Raw genomic sequence first — 21,658 nt, forward strand, 5'->3', positions numbered from 1 at the left:
GTACCAGGTGAAAAGGCTAATTATTCTTTCATCACTCATTCTGAATGATTCATTTTCTCAGGTGCAGCTCGGCAGGCTCTCTGCAAACATGTAATAATGATGGACCCCTCTCCCGGCGTGGTCAATCCCCTTGATAAATACTAATGACTCCAGCTGGATGTCTTCTGTGAAGACGCCAGTAATGAGACAAATATCCCCAAAACCAAATTTATCAGCAAAGCTTGTTTTGTTTGTTTTACAATATTAATCAACGATCAGGCAGCTAACAGAAAATGGAGGAGAAAAAGCAAAAAAAAAAAAAAAAAAAACTGCACAGAAGAGGGGTGTTTATTATAAAAATTTTATTTAGAATAAAACAATGTAGCCATATTACATGTAGTGTGGTCGATCTATTTTACATACCTCAGGAGAAGCGACACAGTTCTGCCATGATAAGATTCATCGTGATTATAATCGTTAAAAATCATCACTAACACCAGTTGACAGCTGGAGGCGGTTATAGTAGTGTTGGTCAGTCTCACAAGTTTTACAGAACGGCATAGATCACGACGACATGACGCAGTGAGGAAAAACCCAACGACAGATGAAGGGATGATGCTCATCATGGGGACTAGAGCTTCTGAGGGCCACACACCCACAGTTTCCTTTGTTTTTTAATTATTATTTAAAACTTGGTTACTCCTCATCGCAGTGTACACCAATACAGTAAAGCTAAAAGCTTAGAACGCTAAACCAGGTTGTCCATGTTCAAAAATGATCACAACTGCTTTCAACAACCACAAAAACAAAACTGTGTCTACGAGTCTGAGGTAGCAAGGCAGTCATGGCTTTACTCTGATTTATTAACATATATATCTCCAAAACAAAAGACTATTCTACATAATGGTGACGGGCCTCTTACAAACCAAGATTAAAATCTATATTTTCTGTCCATCTTTTTATGCACAGTCCCAGAATAATTCAAGAGCAGCTCCACACTTGGAATGACAAACTCTTATAGGCACAGAAAGGGTAGAGTTGAGACAAAGTCTGCCGGCATTTTAACGCTTTTAAAGGGGAACTTGACATCAAACATGCTACAGGACAGATTTTAAAAGTGACTTTACAATTTCTAAATTATCCTGTCAGCCACCGAGTGTCTTCTTTAATCGTTCCCGCCCCCTTAAATGCTACTTTCGTGGACAAATACAAAGGAGCTAAATGTTACACAGCAGTGGAATGACACAAAATGTAACAGTTTGATTTCCCAGCGAAGGCAAAATCCGATCACAAAATCCCAAACCAATCTTTTGTAAGAAACCATATTTTTTCCTATACAGTACATCTGGAAATCTAAAGAAAAAAACAAAACTGACACGAGTTCAATCAAGTTCGGGTACAATCTACAGTTGCATAGTACAAGACGAGATGGTAAAACTAGTTCGGCTGTCTGCTCCTGTGCGTCTTTGGGATTTTGGGGCAGGGAATTGTTTTTGTTTGGGAATGATGCTAGTCTTCACATGGCCTGAAAAACACAAACAGAAAACATTAATATATCATTTTGAAAAAAAAAAAAAAAAAAAAAAGAGAAGCAGATCTCGTTACAACATTGAACTTTGCTCGTCTTCAGAGTTCATCTGAACATTATAGTCGGGGAAGATGGCAATCTAAGTTTGAGAGCTGGAAAATGGACTTAAGTGGCTAAATCCAGTTACCGTCCATTAGAAACGCAGTACGGTGGAGGAGGTGGTGGGCGTGTGTGAAACCACAACTGCCAGCTTAGAAATTGGACTTTAACCTATAAATGACTGGTTTGTGCACAAGCCAACAGACTGCATAAGAAACTGTCCAAGGACAAAAAGAATAAGGTTTAACAAAAGTGTGAACATGAAAAATTCATGGTGCGTGGGTGTCATATCAGTAAGACTAACCAATGAAGCTGAACTGTGATGAATATAAAACACCAGACCCCAGAAGGAAAGATATAATTCTGATTTAATTTGGCTCATGTGGATTAGTATTAGGCAATTGCTGGGATATTCAGTGGTGACTCACCACGATACCACTAACCTGGTCTTCTTAGTGTTGGATGGATAAGGCCATGCGTATTCTGCATCTACAGTATCTTGTGTGTAAGGAGGTCAAAATGTCACAGATTTCCAACCAGTATATGAAAATATCCACGCACAATGTCTAAGTTCTAGTTGTCCAACACAGATCAAATGAAAGATAGGGTTGGACTATATTAGAAAATAATGTGATTCATGTATTCATCGCTTCGATTAATCCACTCTTAATCTCTTTTTCAATCGGCCATTTCGGTGCTTTCAACTATCTAAAAGTGTGTCTTGTTAATGCACTTGGAATAAGAGACAGTAAATATTAGATTCAAACTGTAGAATCTGACTATCATCTGCATATGGATATTCAATCAAGCCAAATAGTAGGACCATATTTGTGCTTTTCTATTATATCTTTTGTAATGGATATTTAATCTGTGTTGAAGTAGAAAAAAAATAATAATCACGATGCAGATGTAATAAGATATTCATCAAATGGCTTTACCTTCTGTTTCTGACACCAGTGGAAAACCACAGATGGTGCTGGTTTGTTTTTATCCCATTATAAATTGGGACTGGTGGGAGTTTATGAGTCACAGTGAAATGTACTCTCACTTTTAATGCACATGCATGTGGCTCTCTGTTGCTGAGTGCATGGTGCATTCTGTCGAGCAGCAGAAAAAAAAAAGAAATCTGAATTACCTGAGCCTGATCAACAGGCCAAGCAAAAAAAGAGAAAAAGAACAATTTTCAAAACTGAATGAGTTACTGGTGCAATCTGAGCGACAGAATGAATTAGATCTGCTATTTGGTTGATTTGTCAGTAGGACCTTTATTAGAACTTAAAAAGAAACTGTCAGAAAGTTGGGATGCTGCAGAGTTCAAGACAAGGGGTGAATAATTACAGTGGGAAGAGGTCAGTGGCAAAAGCTTTCACTGTGCTTCTGTCTTAAAACGCGCCCCGGCCTCGAACCGGGGAGGACGAGGGGGCCGACTAATGGAACTCCCCAGAGATCCATTAGTCGGCTTTTTCTCCCAAACCTTCTGATATGCAAGGAAGTGAAGGCTTTGAGGAGGGCAAGGCTTTAGTGGCAGCACCTGTAATCGCTTCTAAAATGTGCTCCTTTCCACCTTCACCCGTCTTAACTAATTACTAAAACACAAACCAGACAATAGGACAAAAACCAAAGCGCAAGCTGCTAATGGTATGCAGATTCATTTGCAGCTCTGGCGTTGGGATGGAGGAAAACCGTCTCACCTGTGGTCTTGAGGAGAGGCTTGAGGCTGCGGGAGAGAAAACAAAACAGCAGTTTAACGCTTTGAGAATCATCAGTTCATCTGTTTGCATTCGTCTAGCGGTAAATCATCAGCCCGCGGGTGCCTTCCTCATTCTGATGCACACATCCAGCTCATTCCCCCAGCTGCCTCGGAGCGGAGCAGGAACCGAAGCCTAATATCGCTGGAGCGCATGCGAGATTAGAATGGATTTTTTAACTAATGCCCTCATCTCGGTTCCAGCTCCGAAAACTGAATGCAGTCTAAATGCAGCGAGCTTCGATTCAATATTTGAGCATTTTTTTATAATCGCTCTGATTAACGTCCACAAAAGTGAATATTGTTTCAAATCGGGTAACAAGGGTTTGACTTTATTACAGCCCACCAAGTACTTAAGTGATGATAAGAGATGCACTTTGAAATTAAAGGTCGTAAGGTTTTATATCACTAGGGTACAGAATAATAAATCAATCTCATCATAAAGATTATTTTTCAGCCTATTCGTTCAAAAGGAGCATAACACAGCCTACTTAAACATCAAAGTTGACAACATGCATGCAGGCAGATGATAGTGAGTTTATGATGCAATGAGTGAATAAAGGAACCATCACAGTGGAGATGAGTGGATAGAAAATGCTACCAAGTCAGGAGGATTGTGTGAAAAAAACATTTTTACAGATTTCTGCTCTTTATAGCAGAGTTTTGGTATGTTTGGCTTGTTTTTTTTTTAACTTTAAAATCAATATTATATGCAAAATAACTAACACGTTTATCTAGATAAAAAACTGAGTGAGTGTTGAGAAAACATCTGTAAATCTGGTCAAATTTGTCACACTGATCACGGACTGAGCATGGAATCTTCTCCAGATCGGGAAGTGAAGCTCGACAGGTCAAAGGTCGAGTGCTGCAACAATATCACAGCTCTGGCCAACAGTGAACCAAAAAGCTGAGTGTGGTACTTTAAACTAAATCCTCCTCCCAACTTTCACTCAGAAAAGCCACAGAGGGTAAAAGTTCAGTTGTGCATCAGCAATCGCACTCAAACCCTGGAGCATTTCTTTTCAAAATCTTAAAACTTCTCTCAAATAGTTGCATTTCAACTGTGGATTACACTTTCTAAAAGCAAAAACTGGACACGAGTTTAATTTTAGATCTCACTAATGGTAAAATAGACTCCGGATTTTGCAGTTATTCTCTGAGGATATGTGACGATAAGAAATTCACACCAAATCAGGACTGTGGGAGTTTAAAACCCATGTCTGTTCAGTGGTTAGTTAGATTTTGCTCTCATGTTACAGTGATGGTGGATAAAATCTGACAACAACATGATAGGTCAGTAGATTATGTCTATTTGAAAAAAAAAAAAAGGAATAAATGCCTCAAAATCAAATGGTGTTGGATTTTTCTATGGACCCCTGGTATAACTTTAACTTTTCTTAAAAGATGGAGTCCTGAGCGCCGTTTCATGTTCAACGTTTGAACATGAATGCGTGCTGAGAGCTGCAACAGCCTGACAGATGATCTGTGAAGAGCTCGAGCCGATATAACCGCAGTGTGTTTGGCCTGCAGCATTTCAAAGGCGGGAATGAGCTAATCCATAAGATCCAGAAAATCCAATCATGTCGTAAAAAAGATTTGCCGTTCCCAATATTTACGGGACACATTTAATCATTTATGAAAACACTAGTAAACGTTGTACTAGTCAAACAACATACCAGTAATTGAGAGTTATATATATATAAATAAAAAAAAACCGGATAAATCATGAAGGAACTAAGAATATGCTGACTTGTTTGTAGAGAACAGCTAATTGGAGTTGGTCACAATGTGCTTTGGAAAATAATAATAATAATAACAATAGTAATAATAATAATAAAAACAAAGGGAGCTCTCCTGTGACTTTTGACTTCTCGTGGCAAAACACAAACATGCAGATGCTGGTGGTGGGTGGGGGGGGGGGGGGGTGAAGGAGGACTGGGAAACTTACGACTGCATGCAGGAAAGGAGTTGTTAATCTGCTCCATTACATCTGCCAGGTCAGAGCTGCTGTTGTGGGGGGCAAGCAGCTCTTCTGGACACACACAGGCACAGAGATCTGTGTTTACAGCAACAGGATGCACTTCACTACCTAGTCTTTCGGAGCTACGAGTGACTGTTCGATTTTCAGGGGTAGATTCTCATATTTAAGACAGACGCTCAGATTTGTCTGTGTGTGTTTGTGTTTGTGTTTTAAATGCAATACATCAAGGCTGAGCCGTCTCACCCGAGTTTTCCATAAGTGGTCCTCTATCTTGCACAGTGGGGGATGATGCTCCGTTTACTCTCGAGTCCGCCTCCGGCTGATAGAGGAGGAGGAAAAAGGAAAAAAAGATTCAGATATCTAAACAAAACACAACCTGCTCGGCAAACGCAAGAGCAAGAGTAAGCATGTGGGAGGGCACAATGAGGCCGTTATAGGACTTTTGAATTACGTAAACATTTCTCAAAGTCCCCGCTAAAAAGTTTCCCACTGAGAATAAAAGCTCCAGCGTGACTCATTCAAGGACCTCAAAGGATTTTTGGTTTTTTTTTTCCCCTCAGACAAATTCCTAAAATCCAATATAAATGATTGAAATGAAAGTTATGAAACTCTGCCAAAAGATATAGCAAATGTTATTGTGCCCACATTGAAAGAAACAGCATAAAAGTTTAATGAGTCTCCATTAATGTTGTTACATTTGTTGCTCCAAGCGCACAAAGTAGCTCAGACAGTAAACACAGATAACCTGTCGCAATCAGACAGACTTGTGCTGACTTTTAATTGCTTTTTTTAAACAGGGCGATTACAGTAGGAGACTCACAAAATCACCTTTAATAGAAGAATTTCACCATTAGCTATCTTAATTGCCATCACTGATAAGGATCGGTGGTGATAAATCAATTTAAAAAAAGTTATTTTTCCAAGATTGAAGCACAGCATTCCCCCTATAAAGATCAGAAACTCACATTTTCTTTGGGGTTTCTGCCTGAAACGAGAGAAACTTTTACTCCCTTCCTCATCTCTAATAACCATCATCTTCTTTATTTGCTGTCGCCTAAGCGTGGTGAGCGAAGCAGACAGCCCTGGAAACAGCCACAGAGTCCAACTGTTATCTTAAGGCCTGTCTTAAAATAGCTGAGGTCAGAGGTTTGGTCGGTCCTAAGGGGGTGTAAATTCAATGCGCGTAATCGGGCGGGCTGGCTTTTTCAAAATTCACCCTTGAGCTTGGCATCAAATTTCAGCAATGACACACCGACACCTTGCTAGGTCTCCAGAGACTCAAATTTCAAACAATACCGGTTTATATGTAGTGAAACGATGGATGCAATATGCTTACACTGGTACCTGTGTATGCTGCATTATGTTTGTATTTGTCTTTCAGAGACAGAGTCGATATCACTTCGCTTCAGAATCTGCTGAAAAGTTCAAACAAGCCTTAAGAAAAATTCTTGCAGCGAAGCCAGATTTTGTCTAGTGTTTGATCTACTTCACTTGAACTGTTTTGGTTTTTATTGCTTGTACTTATTTACAACGGAGTCGTGACACACACAAAAAAAAAAAGAGTAAGAAGATGCCTATGCAAGCTAAACAACAGCGGCAGGGTGGCATGGTGTGCATAAGAAGTGTGGTTGCCATGACAATGACAGTCGAGATGTTTTTAATGTAAATAAATCTTTGGCTTTTGTGGTTAAAACTGGTAATGTTTTTTTTTTTTTTATCTATTGAGGGCCTGGAGTAACAAATTATGTTCGATATTATCAGTGTTTAATTTTCACTCTGCTAATATTACTTAGTGAAGTTTGAGAGTAGTTTATTCTTGACTTTGATGCTTTAAAAGGCTCCATTTTGCTCCTTCGCTCAGCAAAAATACTCTTAATTCATATTCACAGGACATTTTAGAGTAAAAGTCATCGATTGATACAGAAACTGCTTGGAGATTTCAAGACGCCATTAAAGCGAAAATCCTTTTGATTCAGTTTTGCCCCCAACAAAATTGATTCACCCGCATTTCAGTCATATTTAAGTGATCTTTTACGTTGTTGTAACTGGTCAAAGACTCAATGCAATCGTCTGGACTTCTCTAGTTAACCTTTCAATCAATTTGGCAATATATGATCCTGAGAACTGAATTTGACTGCAGCGAATTAAAATTAGGATTGAAGTGAACTCCATGTAATCGGATCTGAACATGATGGAGTGGCTGGATTATACTGGAATGAGCTGGACTAATACAATTTTGAATTTATAGGAATCCGTGTAACAGAATATCAATTGGAAGTGCCTTGAAATAGGACTTGCTATGAATTATGCTTCACATTCACTGGACACTTTATTAGGTACAGCTTGCTAGTATGGGATCCACATAGACTTTTAGAACTGCCTTAATCCCTAATAAGGAACATTCCTCAGAGATCATGGCCCTGATTGAGTGACTTGCACCTTAACATATAGTGCCACCATTAATGCCACCATGTTTCCGGCTTTGCACCAATCAGGAAGTCGATTTAGCCGCTTGTTTTCTCAGTTGGGATTGCTTTTTTTTGTTTGTTTTCTGTTAGCTGCAGCACTGCCCTTTTTTTTTTTTGCTTTGCACAAGCAATCTAACCTCCATGAGCCATTAGGTCAGCAGACCCAAAACAAATCTGTAGGGTATTGATGGAAAGGTGGGGGAATCAATGGTGGAGGCAGGAAGGCGGCGATATGATTTAGATCTAATGTATCAGCTTATTGTTCGTTTTTATAAACAACAGGTCAAGAATAAAAAGACGTCGCAAGGAAGTGGAAAACCAATGACAAGTTTGGATTATTAAATTATTAGATGCTACCGTTTTATTGAATTTTTTTTGCTTCCTCTAATAAATTAATGAGCTGTTCTGAGAAGCTCCTATCTGCTGGTGTTTGTGTGATTCTAAACAGTGATTACTGTCCTGCTGCTCCTCACCAAAAAGCCTAATGAATTAATAGCAAATACAGCTAACAGGGGAAAATAACCTTTTAATTATAGTTATGTAGGAGTGGAGTCAAAGGAGACTTCAAAGGAGCAAAAATAAGAATTTCTCTGGAGAAATTAGTAATATTTAAATTTAAAGAGCAGATAAATCTTAACTGGATAGTACCTGCTTTTGAAAGATGATCACAGATTAAATTAAGTTCTTAAAAGCATTAAAGTTCGAATGTTATTTATGACACCTCAGTTTTACTTTTGCCTACTCTTTATACTGGAGAAGTCTGTGATCTTCAACAAAATTTGCTTTGTCAGATGAAATAAGATTCTTTTAGAGGAGATTTATATCTAAGTTTTTGTGGATTTTGTAGAAACCTCACATTTGAATTGATGCTTCATAGTAATAGTTCTCACTTTTTCTTGTCCAGATAAATAATTTTCCAGACAGATAACTAACCAGAGGCGACACATTTGCTCCATTCATCTGCAGTCCATTCTTGTTCTTGCAGCAAAATGTCACTCTGTCAGTCAGTAAGTGACTAAAATGTAGTGAAAAAATAAATGCAGTGCATTGTTCTCAAATAGTACATTTCTGGGAGGAATATAAAAAAAAACCACAATACTTGTAAAGCTAAATAATACACCATATGTTTGTGAATACACAGATTCAAGCATTTTGAGCAAGTCAGGAGAATACAAATGTCACACGTAGCTTTTCTCCTGACATGTAACGTTTTGAATTTTGGTGATAAATCTTTCAAAGGAGTTGAAAGACTTCAGTAACCTGGTGCAGTAGCTGTCGCAGGCGGTGGAGCTGCGACTCCAGCTGCTTGTTGTGTTCCTCCAGGATGTGCATGCGCGCCTCCAGCCGGCCTTTGTGCTGTCGCAGCAGCTTGGCTTCAGCCAGAAGATCAGCCTCGTCAGGAAGAGCGGACTGGCCCTCCGACTCCCAGGGCGTTGCAGCTGGGGCGCCTCGTTGGCCATGCTGTTCTCTTAGCTGTTCGTACTCCCCCTGCAGGGCCCTGAGATAGTTGGAGGGGAAGCAAAATGCTAGAATAAATCCATGACGAACACCTGGACGGCTGAATAACTCTCATCGGCTAATCAAGATTACCACCCGCCATTCTTGTTAGTCTTCATTAACTCATAAATATTACAGATTAAATAAAAAGCTCGGCAGCCTTGGTTTGAACCGTCACAGTGGGATGAGGCACAAAAGTCCTTCATTAACGTTTACTTCTGCTTTCTGCTACCTCAGTTAATTCCTACTGATGTGGGTAAACAAATGCAAAAGGACCTGCCACGCCAAATCTCTCACCTCCATCCTTCCTTTCCTTCTCAGTGGAGAACCATAAGCTGCAGTGCTTTACTTAAGTTGGCATTTATGAGTCTGGCACTAAAGCTCCCGCAGCTCTCCCACAGAGCCGGTGTATGTGTGTAATCAGTGTTAAATCACTCCAGTTGAGCTCCTGGCTCTGCAAAAAAGCATTTCCACAACAATAGACTTTGCAGTCATTGTTCTTACCAAGTCCATTTCATTTACAAATCAAACTTTGTGTGCAAGCGCCAATGGAGTTACGGGAAGTGTGCACCTGGAGTCTCCTTTGCTCGACGCAGCAAACAGTGAACAGATTACAATAACGCAGTGTAGGGAAATGAAGCCTCTTCACTTTTATTTTCATGTAAAATATCAGCATCTGCAAAACTTGATTTTTGCACAGTTTAACGGAATTTTTTTTCCCTCAATCTGAACAATCAGGCGTGATAAATCAATTTAAATGAGAACATCCTGTTTTTGATGTGCTTAAAAGTCACCTCTGTTCCTCCTCCAGTTGGGCGATGATCCGCTCCAGCTCGCCTCTCTCCTCCCTCTCCACAGCCTGTAGTATCTGGGCAGGACTCTGCGGCTGGCTGGACGGGGAGCCCTCTCCGCCCAGCGTCTGGCAGTACTGGATGATCAGAGCGTGTTCATCATCCCTGTGAGAACGGCAGCGTGTTAGGCGAGCGAGGATCAGTGATCATTAGTTTAGGTTGAGGAGCAGAAAGTTTTTTTTTTTTTTTTACAAGCTCTTTGAAATTTTATAACATAAAAAATGTTCTGCAGAATTAAAGAATTACGGCAGGAACTTAAATGAAGCATAAATTACTCTATTATGAAAAGACTTTTAAAGGAAAATGAAGATGGGAAAATTTTTTGAAATAATTAGAAATGCACAGAGAGATTGGCTAATGACACCTCTCTTTTTTTTTATTTGACCACCCATGATTGGCAAACCCCAGATGTTGATCTCTACAATTGGATCTTTTTGCCAATCAGTGAATGCCAACAACGCATGTAGTTGATTTTTTTTTTTGATTGGACAGAATGTAAAATGCATCTTCATATGAATAGATTTAATCATTTGTTTTGTAAATTGCATTAAAATTACATTTGTTGTGAATCAGTATCATATAAATAAAACTGAAAAATTAAATTCACAGAGCCAACAGGTTCTACTGACATCCAAATTAAGTATATTATGTAGTGTTTTTATCTGCAGAGTATCAATCCATCCATCCATCCATCCATTTTCTTTACACCCTTGTCCCTTAGTGGGTTCGGGAGGGTTGCTGGTGCCTATCTCCAGCTATCGTTCTGGGCGAGAAGCGGGCTACACCCTGGACAGGTCGCCAGTCTGTCGCAGGGCAACACAGAGACAAACAACCATGCATACACACTCACACCTAGGGGCAATTTGGAGAGGCCGATTAACCTGACAGTCATGTTTTTGGACTGTGGGAGGAAACCGGAGTACCTGGAGAAAACCCATGCATGCACGGGAGAACATGCAAACTCCATGCAGAAATACCGGGGCCGGGAATCAAACCCAGAACCTTCTTGCTGCAAGGCAACAGCTCTACCAACTGCAGCCCACTGTGCAGCCCATCTGCAGAGTATTGATATCCTTTTACTCATAATTTTTGGTTAACGTTTGATTTCTTGATAGTATGCAAAGTCGTAAAATTGTGGAATGGATCATACAGAAAGGGGAATGATTTCATTTTCTTAGCTGTTCTACTTAACTCAGCATGCATTATCTAAATGCCCTTATTGATTTCAGCAAAAGGAAAAACAAAGAAAATCAAAATTGTTTATTTAGAGCCCTTAGTGAATATTGCTGCTAAAAAAGGGCTGTGAATCTATTATTTTTATTTTAATAAAAAAAATATTAATTATGTCAATTAGCCCATAGAAAAAGTGTTACTTTTTTTTTTTAGAAGTTATTGACCTCTACTTTATCCACAAACATTGTTTTCCTCCTTCTGGCACACTTTTCTTATTTTGGTGTCTACAAACAACGGGTGGAACGGACTATGATGTAGAACATGAAGGAAATTATTCAAGTGCAAACGTCTTCACATTTTTCATCAAACTTTGAGGGAGCTAGCATCCTGAATTTTAGCAGGAAATGTATCATTTAAAACAAGTTTCCTGTAACAATTTCATTTAAAACATCACAATTTATGAATTTATAAGTGGATGGTGAGCTGCATGGTGGTCAGTTGCCTAGCAGCAGGAAGGTCCTGGGTTCAGGTTTTGCTGAGAGCCTTTCTGATCTGAGTTTGTGTTGTTCTATGAATACTGTAATCCACAACACAAAAACATGCATGTTTTGTGGGGGATCCTAATTTGCCCGTAAGTGTGCGTGCTTCAGCAACTGATCTTCTCATTTGTCTAGTTTGTTGACGCTATGATTTAACCAGCCCAAAATGAGCCACAAATCTCACCTATTCCTCCATATTTTTCAGATTCCAGATTCAAATTAGCAATATTCACACGGTGCTACAGAGACAATAGCAGCAACTGTTGCAAACACCCTCATAAAACGATGTGGTGTGAAGTTAAAGATCTTCAGCTATAGCATATCTGGTACAATGAATGCTCCATAATCCCTAGCGGGACACGTGCCAGTCTGAGATATCTGATTATTACAGAAATAAAAGGAGAAATCGGCGACGGAGAGAGAATGGCAGCAGCGGAGCTCGGCAGACGGATTAAAAGATACGAGGAAAGAGGAGAAATGGCTGCTGTCTGTACAAGTATTTATCTGTCATCTCAATGATAATGAGAAGAGGTGGCAGGTCTTCCTAAAGCCCAGCCATCACCTTTATTCTGAGGAATATCAAACACTTGACAACCACACTTCAGGAAAAAGGGAAGAAAGTTGACTTTTTAAATGATTTATTCACCGCTAAAGTGACTTATTTTGAGAGGCAGTTTGACGGCTTGAAATAAAGTTAGGCAGAGAAAGTTCAGTTGTGCTGCGGCGGCACATAAAGCTCTTTCTGAAGTGTGCTTCAACTGTCATCTTGCCGTCTTAATAACAAAGAAAGCATATTTTTGTCTCATGCATGCATACACACAGTCGTGAAAGAAATTAGGACACACCATTAAACATTCAGATCCTGCAAAGGAAATGTTAAGATATACATGTTGCTGATCTTATGGAGTGGAATACTGTGAAGAAACTAAGGTGGTGAGGCTGGTCAGGTCCTCCTGCAGCAAAGCATCACCAAACCATGACACTTCCACCTCCATGCTAAGAAGTTGGTTTTCCCTGGAGAGACGCATTTAGTTAAATAATTCAAATAAAAAATATTGCAGCTCATCGGTTCATGTTTTTAATTGGCAAACTTTTACAAGACTGTCATGGTTTTTCTCAAGAGCAAATGTTACCTTCTTGTCAGTGTCGTTCTGATTGTAATGTGTTTTTGTATGAAAATAAATCTAACATGAACTGCACAGGGACTAAAGTTGTTTTCTTCAGTTTTTTATTATTTCCCTAAACATCGGAAAACTTTCCAAACGTGCTTTTAATGAGGCGCCTCGTCCATGATGCATTACAATTCCTATCGGTTTAAAATTAATATTTAAAGTACATATGAATGTATTTGAAAAGCAAACTTCTTTTACAGTTTTAGTCACTGCTTGAGCTATTGTAATTGCACTGTGCTCATTAAATCATTGGGAGAGAATCTAAACTAGGTAAGAAAGCCACAGAAATATCATTTTAATTAGAGAAGTACTAAAATATAGGACAGCCCAGACTTTGATAATAATTTATCAATGCACAGTAAAACAAAACAAAGTAAATTAATCTGGACAGTACTTTTGCCCCATGTGACAAATAAAGCAGATAAGATTTAATTTTCTGGCCTATAAGATGGCATGGTTGTCCTCGTTAACACATCCTTGTGTTAGAATAATCACTTTTTCTCCATTTCAAAGCAATAATTTTAGGTTAACTCATAATAAACTAGTGTTATATCACTCTGACATTTATGAACTAAAAATATGAACGCCAGGCACGTATTCGGGTTCACTGGTAATGTGTAAATTAGTAAAGGCTGCTCTGAAGAGGAAATTGTTCATTTGAAATCTTTTACCATTTGACATCTTTGAATTTCAGCCAAGAGCTTAAAGTACATATTCCGAATATAAGTATTGCAGTTTACCTAATAAAAGAGATTATAAATATCCTCCCTTATAAAAAGGCAGTAATTGCAGTTTTCCATGACCCTGAATTGAACTCAGAGAATCATAAATAAAGCTAATGAGAGCTACTCATAAAGATATTTTGCCTCTTCTCACATAAAAAGACACAAAGAAGATTCCTCAAAAATGAAGGGAGCTTTTTATCACTCTGCAGCTTCATGCTTTTCAAAATCGAGCTACCCTGTGGATAGCCGATTACCTGTCAAACAGAACCCAGAGAGTTCAACTGGCTGGCTTCACTTCCTCTATTCGTACGATTTTAAATGGTGTCCCACAGGGCTCAGTTCTTGGACCACTTTTATTTTCTATTTATATAAATAACTTGTGTGAAAATCTGTCAAATGCTTTTTATCATTTCTATGCAGATGATTTAGTGATTTACTGCTATTCTTCATCACTTGTACAGGCAATTCAGTATCTGCAGCTTGCTTTTAATGTAGTTCAAACCCGCTTACAAACTCTGAAATTAGTTCTAAATGTGGATAAGACGAAGGCAATGGCTTTTTCAAACTCTAGAAAACTACCAGACATCCCTCTACTGCTTACCACTGCTGTAGGGACACAAATTGAGTTTGTCAGTACTTATAAATATTTGGGCTTCATTTTAGATAAAGAACTTTCTTTTAAAAATCACATAGCAAATTTGCTACGAACACTGAAAATGAAGATTGGGTTTTATTACCGAAATGGTTCTTGTTTTTCACTTAAAGCTAGAAGTAAATTGGTAGCTGCAACATTCCTGCCACTCCTGGATTATGGTGATGTTTTATATATGAATGCTTCGACTAAATGCCTTCAGTCATTAAATACTGTTTATCATTGTGCTTTGAGGTTTGTAACTGGTAGCAGACGTTTCATACATCATTGTAAGCTGTATGCAGAAGCTGAATGGCCTCCTTTAAGAGTACGGAGAAACAATCACTTGATGATCCTGATCTATAAATCTCTACTCGGATTGGCTCCAGCATATTTAAACTCTCTTTTACATAGAGCTGTTAGTTCCCATTCTTTACGTTCCAACAACATTTTTCTTTTGCATGTTCCACACTGCCGAACTGAAAAAGGAAAGCAAGCTTTCAGTGTGATGGCTCCTTCAGCCTGGAATCAGCTTCAGTCTGAAATCAAGATGTCAGAATTGATTTCACTGAATTTATTTTGAGCGGTTCTTAAAAACAGGCAACGAGAATCTTTTAAACAGTGTCACTGTTTTTAAATTGTTTTATTCTGTTTTATAATTGTGTATATGTATTAATCAATTTTGTTTTGTAACCAGGTTGCTATGTACTGCAGACTTCTGCCCAGGTCCCCCTTGAAAATGAGATCTAGATCTCAATGGGGTTTACCTGGTTAAATAAAGGAATAAAAAAAAATAAATAAATAAAAAAAAAAAAAAGAACCCAGGGTTGTATTCCTAACATTAAGATCTACAGAGAGAAAACAGAGCAACTCTTTGAACTGCATTTTCAGATTGCAGTTGCACGAGAACTGGTCGTAAACTAATCTGGAAACTGAAGGATTATATAGATCCGGGTGTCCAGATGATGTCCTGCATGGTTTAGGCCAGTGGTTCTTAACCTTTTTTGAGGTACCGAACCCACCAGTTTCATATGTGCATTCACTGAACCCTTCTGTAGTGATAAATAAGATATAATTTTTTACCCACCAAATTCAAGACCCAACTAGAGTCTGGTTGGGTCACCCCAAGATCACTAAGTCTTCTTAAAAGGTAGAGTCTCTGAGAACAGTTCTTCAAAATATAGTCAGTGTTTTCAGCAAAGTTGAGCTGAGTGTCCAGGATCGACCCAAGGTATTTACAATTTGCCCCAGTTTCAACAGGTTGGCCATCGAGAGAAACTGGAACCACTTCAAGGTCTTGTTTAGATCATTTAATTAGCTCTACATTCTTAAGAGAATGAAAAATGAATAATAAATAATAAAGACTTTGCGGTATTCTGATTTAGTAATGTAATTATATTAGTTGTGTTACCACCCCCACAGCACTAGAGGGAGTAGCAAGCCAGAAAAGATGCGACTAAGGAGCAGATTTAGAAGCTATAGAATTTGGTAAAAACTGAGTTTTGCTGAAGTTCAAATCCCTGCTGAGAGTGGAGCTCCTTCAATCAGTGCTCCTCCGCAGCTCTGATTGGCTAAGCAATGTAACGTGATCCTCTGCAGCAAGTGATGGCAAAGCGGGGCGTCATCACGACTTTACACAAGAGTGTCTTTACCTCCGCCGAACCTCTGAGACCGACTCATCGAACCCCTGGGGTCCGATCGAACCCAGGTTAAGAACCACTAGTTTAGATGTTGGCCTGGTTACACCTGAATCTGGTCTAATTTTTAGACTCTGGTAAACAGCTGAAGGTAATTCAGCTATTTACACCAAAAAAGTAGGTTACTGTTACGATGAAGAGTTCATTAAAAAATAGAGCTCCACTGGATTTTAAGTAGTTTGGAGATGTTAAATCTATTTATTTGATGATTTTCATTACATTTTCTGTGAAATGTTAATAAATAAGTGTTGCTACTCTAGGTCATTGGAACCATGCTTTCTTTTGGTACTTATTTTTTCCTATATTTACCTCTATATTTTACCTCTTTCGAAATAATGAGCTGAACTTTGTCTTTTTTCTCCCAGTCACTTTCTGTAGTTTAAGCATTTGGATTCTATATCTGGAGGCAGGACCGAGTACTTATTTATTTTTCCTTTCTCCCCCTTTGAAAGGCTGGGCTTTAATTACCTGAAGAAGTGTTTTATTATATGCATCTAATGTTCTGAGTTGCATGCATGAGCCTGTTTCACCCGACAAGACTCTGGCATCTTTAAAACCGTCAAGTCTGGTCAGACTCACCAAACGTTTATTTCTTTTGTAACTCCCCCTTTTCCAAGCTCACCTGAGTTACAGCTTTAAGATTTATTACCTTTTATTAGTTTTTTTTAATGTAGTTACATGAAAATTTTTGCCTACTGACATTCTCATAAAAACAGAGAGATGAATGAATGAAGGCTGTTTTTGCCCCCCGAGAAAGAACACACTCCATGGATGGGTAATTATTGTTTTTTTATCTACTTTGGTGAAGTAGAAAGGTTAAGGTAATAAATATTGACATTGCTGTGATAATGATACACCAGAAGGATATTTTTCAACCATCATCACTAGAAAGTGTGGCTGGGATTGTTGCACGTCTGTTTAAGCTATTTTTCTGCTGTTGAGTCCAAGAAATGCATAATAAATATCAATGCATTTTAAAATATGATTTGATTCATTTTAATTGGACAGCTGGACTGCTTAAGCAGCTATTTCAATAATAGCAAGGTTTTATTTTAGGAAAAGTATTTGTATTTAGAAGGATCTGACAAAAAAAGACCAACATTTTTTATTGATATTACAATTAATACAGTAGATATTTTTAGTCTACATTGCCCAAACCCTGTTATACTCAGCTTATCTTTAGCAAACTTAACATTTAGTAAACTGCTTTTTAACGGCTCCCACAGCGTCAATAAATACCAATCGATTTTTTAAAATTTTATAATTAAGATCTCTGAGTGTTTGGAAGATTTTTTTGTTTGTTTGTTTTACATTTTCTGTCTTTTTAGGGTATCTAACCTCCACAATGTTTCATAAAATTCTTTATGGGATTTTAAAATTCCACAAAAATGACATAAATAAATAAAACTGAGATCGCAAGTTGAATTCCACTCGGCTCCTGCTGCAACAGACAGAAATACAAACACACACACACTCTTCCCTCTGGAATATTCCTATGCTGTGACAGGACAAACTGGTATGATGAGAAAAGGCTCCAGTTGAGAAACCTAAAATATGGCAGTAATGCCATATTCTGGGGACGAGGGATGGGGGTCCTGCACATACTGAGAGGCTAATTATGCATGTTTCTAGGGCCTTGCAGGCGAATCTGGAGGCAGACAGGAGGGGGATCATTACCAGTGAAAATGGGAACTATGGGGGGTAGAACTCCCTGCTATGAGATCCTGGGAGGAAGAGGAGAGGCCCGGGGCAGAGGCAGAACAAAACCGAAATGGTAGAGCAGAGGAATTAAATGTAAATAATAGCTGCGGTAGATTGTGAATTTGAGTGTTAGTCCTGTTGAGGTTGAGTGCCTGCAGAGACTTTTTACTCAACAATAGACTCACATATCACAAAGCAAGCAGCCCCTCTTGGGCTGAATGCAGCTGATGTATTGAACTGCATAAGCTAAGCCCAAGAGAGAACGAGTGAGATATAAAGACATGGAGGAAGGAAAAAAAAAGAAAGACATTTATTAAGATGATGAAAGAAACTTGATGAGATATGTTAAAACTTTTTTTCTTCATGTTTGATTCTAAATGGAGAGCCATATGCAAAATACTTAAAAGCCATATTCAGTCCGAGCACCCAAAGGGTAAACCTGAGTAGAATGCAATCAACAATAATGAAGGTTCATTGAAGAGAAAGACAGATGGCAGAGTGAGATTAAAGCTGGCCTCAAAAGCCAATGTTTGGAGAAATTAAATAAAGAAGAACAAGAACAAAGAGCAACATACAAAAGAAGAAAAAAGAATCAGGTTGACGATTGTAAGTAAGCATTAACCAAAGCAATAATGACTAAACTGCGCTTTATCTTTAGGTCACAGAAAATACTAATTTACTAATTATGAATTCTCTTTTAGATAAAAAAGGCAATGCAAAACAAAAACAACACACTCGCTGAACCCAAACACACTCACCAGCCAATTATTGATATCACTGTAAAACCGTCAGCGAGTCCAGGACAGTGTTTGCAGGATTTGAACAATCAGAAAATGAGCCAGAACTCAAACATCCATGTAATTGGCAAACGCAATCATCCCTGTAAAAACTGCGCAGATTTCCATAAACAGAAATCCTGCTACCTCCAGCGGTCCTGTCAAGCGTGGGCATAATTTCTGCGGCACGTGTGACCTCACCAACCGACAGACGGCGATCATGCAAATGCACCATCAAACCTGAGTTGGGTCAGCTTTGAAACCTAAACTGTACAAAAGTACATACAAACTAAGAAAGGGGAGCTGAAAGGGAACCATTTCCCACATCTTTTACAGCCATCAGAAGAGCAGGGGTCATCTTTAACTACATAAGAAACCCTTAACATCCCGCATGTGGTAAAAAAAAAAATCTTTTAAAGAACATATAAAATAAAATCTTCTGCAAAGATCCATTTGCCACTTATTTGACAGACTTTTGATTGCACTTGTTAAATTTAAAGAGACTAAAGCTATAAAACATACTCGATGCTAAATCTTTGTATTAAAAGAAGAGATAAAAGCCTTTCAAACAGATGTAGTATGAAATGCTCCATATTTTACAGACAAGCGTTGCCTGTAGGAACCTGCTGATGCCTTGTGGAGCAGGGATTCAGACTAAATGTTTCTGCTACCCAATTATCAGAAAACTACATATGAACAGCAAAGTTCTGACTGCAAAATGATACAGCTCTTGATATAATAATTGCCATGCCTGGTAAAGAGGTTTTCAAAGGCCTTTCAGATAGATTGTTGTTATGGAAACATCAAGATGCCAATCTTTGCCTCTGCTCTCTCCTCTGTTAGATGGCAAAATAAACTGAAGTCCTCCCTTATTAGTCATGAGCCAGTTTTAGGTTTTCTTTTTACTTTTTTAATTATTGCCCCGCCTGCAGATACTGACTGAGGTGAGTAGCTGTTATCTTATAATTATTTCCTGACTTGTGAAGATCAGGAATTTTCCATAGGAAGATTTTATATTTTAACTCCAGGGAAATAGAGGGTCACAGATTACTAATTAACATTTTTAAGATACTCTGATCACTTAAAAAAAAAAAAAACATTAATTGAAAAACATTTAATAAAATACAGTGGTAAATTTGTTCAAAATTCAGGTATTTAAACCTGAATGAATGTACTCAACATGTTACATTTTCAAACATAGTTCAGATTGAGATTATGCTACTGCAACAATGCATTTATTTAAAGTCTTCACTCATTTTTTATGAGGTAATAACTACTATATTTCTCCTTCCTGATCTGACATGCACATCTTTGTAGTAACTAACATTAATCCTTCACAAGAGACACTTTAAGCATCTTAAAGCAGCTTTTTAAATTTGCAATGCAAGGCAATATTTTTATAAGCAACAACAGCAGCATCAATGACTCATATACTAATATTGACATTAGTGGCCTTGATAAAATACTTGTAATACTTCCAACCATATTCAGAAGCTTTCTGGATGAGAGGTGAACCAAGAGAGGAAGTCCAGTTGCCAGTGAACAACAACAAGGTGATAAACAAATATTGCTGGTATTTTTACTCACTCAGCCCCTTTGACTGTCAACTCTGGCTTCTTAATGTCTCAGATTAATCTAATATTGAATCATCTTCATAGCCTTACAGGGCTTGCATCAAAAATATGTTAAAGCCAGCATAATAAATAAGTGGAACAAAAGTGCTTTACCATTTTAGTGTTCAAATCTAGGAATAATTGTGCTTTATTTTTTAGTACATCTCTAAGAGTCAATAGGAGAACAAACCCACATCCATAATGGTGTATTAAATACACTTTCTTACTGCCATTACCCTTCATCTTCCTCACCTCATTAATGCTCTACTGTGTTCTGTCGTTTGTCACTTTTTCTTTTTAAGAGACGGGATTGTTAATGGCTCCGGCTTCTGGAAATGCCACACTACACAGCACAAAAGGGAGCAGTGGTAATGTGTCTGTGCCACATTACCAAACTTACAAAACAAGAATATAAATCCCTCTCAGTTTCCATTGACACCTGCACACAGAAAATGTTCCTTGCTTTTCTCTCTCTGCCCATCGATCCACCGAAGAACAATGAGTGGACAGCTATTAGAAGTCTTCAGAGCATTTTCTATTGCAAAGAAACTATTCCCTCTGGGATGTGATCCACATGATGCATCAGCAAGGGATGCAATCTAGAAAACAATAAAGCCAAATGTTTCATTTTATCCTTACAGAGGATCTCATAGGTATCAAACATTTCCCCAAAGTGCCTTTCTGGAGATTTTCTGGAAATATTTCCTCTTTTAAACAATTTCCTTTGTAGAAATCCCACTTCGATTCACTGTCTTTTAACATAACGATGTAACACTTGCAGCTCTCCAGATGAACACTTCTGTGAGTTTGATGTAAGCTTTTAGCTACATAAAACTGCCTTCTCACATGGATTAAAAAAAAGGATTAAATCCATTCAAAACCAAATAACCCAAAATAAGAGTTTCACTATTAACGCAGGACAATCTACAAAAATGTTCGCATGTGAGCCAATTTCCACAAACATGTTTACATCAATAATCAGGAACTCAGAGTGCTTGAACATTATATATATATAAACATGTATTTTGCTATAACTACACATGCATATTTGGGAAACTAGATTTCAAGAGATATACTGTTAAATATGTATTTGAATTTGACTGCTAAAACTTTAATAAAACACAGATGTTTAATTATTAGTTCTATGGATTTGTAAAGCTTTTACCCTGTTTTATTTGCACTGATAAACCCATCGCTGTCTCTTTTGATGAACACATTTAGCGTTGATGACTTAAAAGAAAATCATGTAATAGTGACAATATTGGCAAATATTCAAATGATATAAGATAAGAACATGAGTATTTTGGGTGGTAGGACTAAAAACTTTGAAAAATACAACAAATCTTGACAGTTTCCAACAACATAAGATAATTATCATGCTTCCAAAATATGTCATCTCATAACATTGTTATTTTTTATGAGATACATTTGCTTAAAAAGTCTGAACATTGGCATGGTGTATTGCGGTATTTAGCATACTT

General features: G+C 38.1%; 1 protein-coding gene across 6 annotated transcripts in view; it reads right to left on the reverse strand.

Annotated features, from left to right (window-relative positions):
• Positions 1–326: 326 nt before the first annotated feature.
• Positions 327–21,658, reverse strand: part of utrn (utrophin) — a 183,611-nt gene continuing 162,279 nt past the window's right edge. For 5 of the 6 annotated variants that reach the window (XM_088002105.1, XM_088002104.1, XM_088002106.1 and 2 more), the window contains 6 exons: positions 10,094–10,255; positions 9,063–9,300; positions 5,578–5,653; positions 5,302–5,385; positions 3,298–3,323; positions 327–1,504 (listed from right to left, as the gene is read on the reverse strand). In XM_088002105.1, the coding sequence (XP_087858231.1) occupies positions 1,496–1,504; positions 3,298–3,323; positions 5,302–5,385; positions 5,578–5,653; positions 9,063–9,300; positions 10,094–10,255 (595 nt within the window). In that variant the 3' untranslated portion in view covers positions 327–1,495. The remainder of the gene's footprint in view (positions 1,505–3,297; positions 3,324–5,301; positions 5,386–5,577; positions 5,654–9,062; positions 9,301–10,093; positions 10,256–21,658) is intronic. The other variant, XM_088002109.1, reaches the window with a different exon arrangement.

This window comes from Poecilia mexicana, unplaced genomic scaffold, assembly GCF_051168715.1.
Source record: "Poecilia mexicana isolate PSO_F unplaced genomic scaffold, ASM5116871v1 scaffold_21, whole genome shotgun sequence".
Taxonomy (NCBI): domain Eukaryota; kingdom Metazoa; phylum Chordata; class Actinopteri; order Cyprinodontiformes; family Poeciliidae; genus Poecilia; species Poecilia mexicana.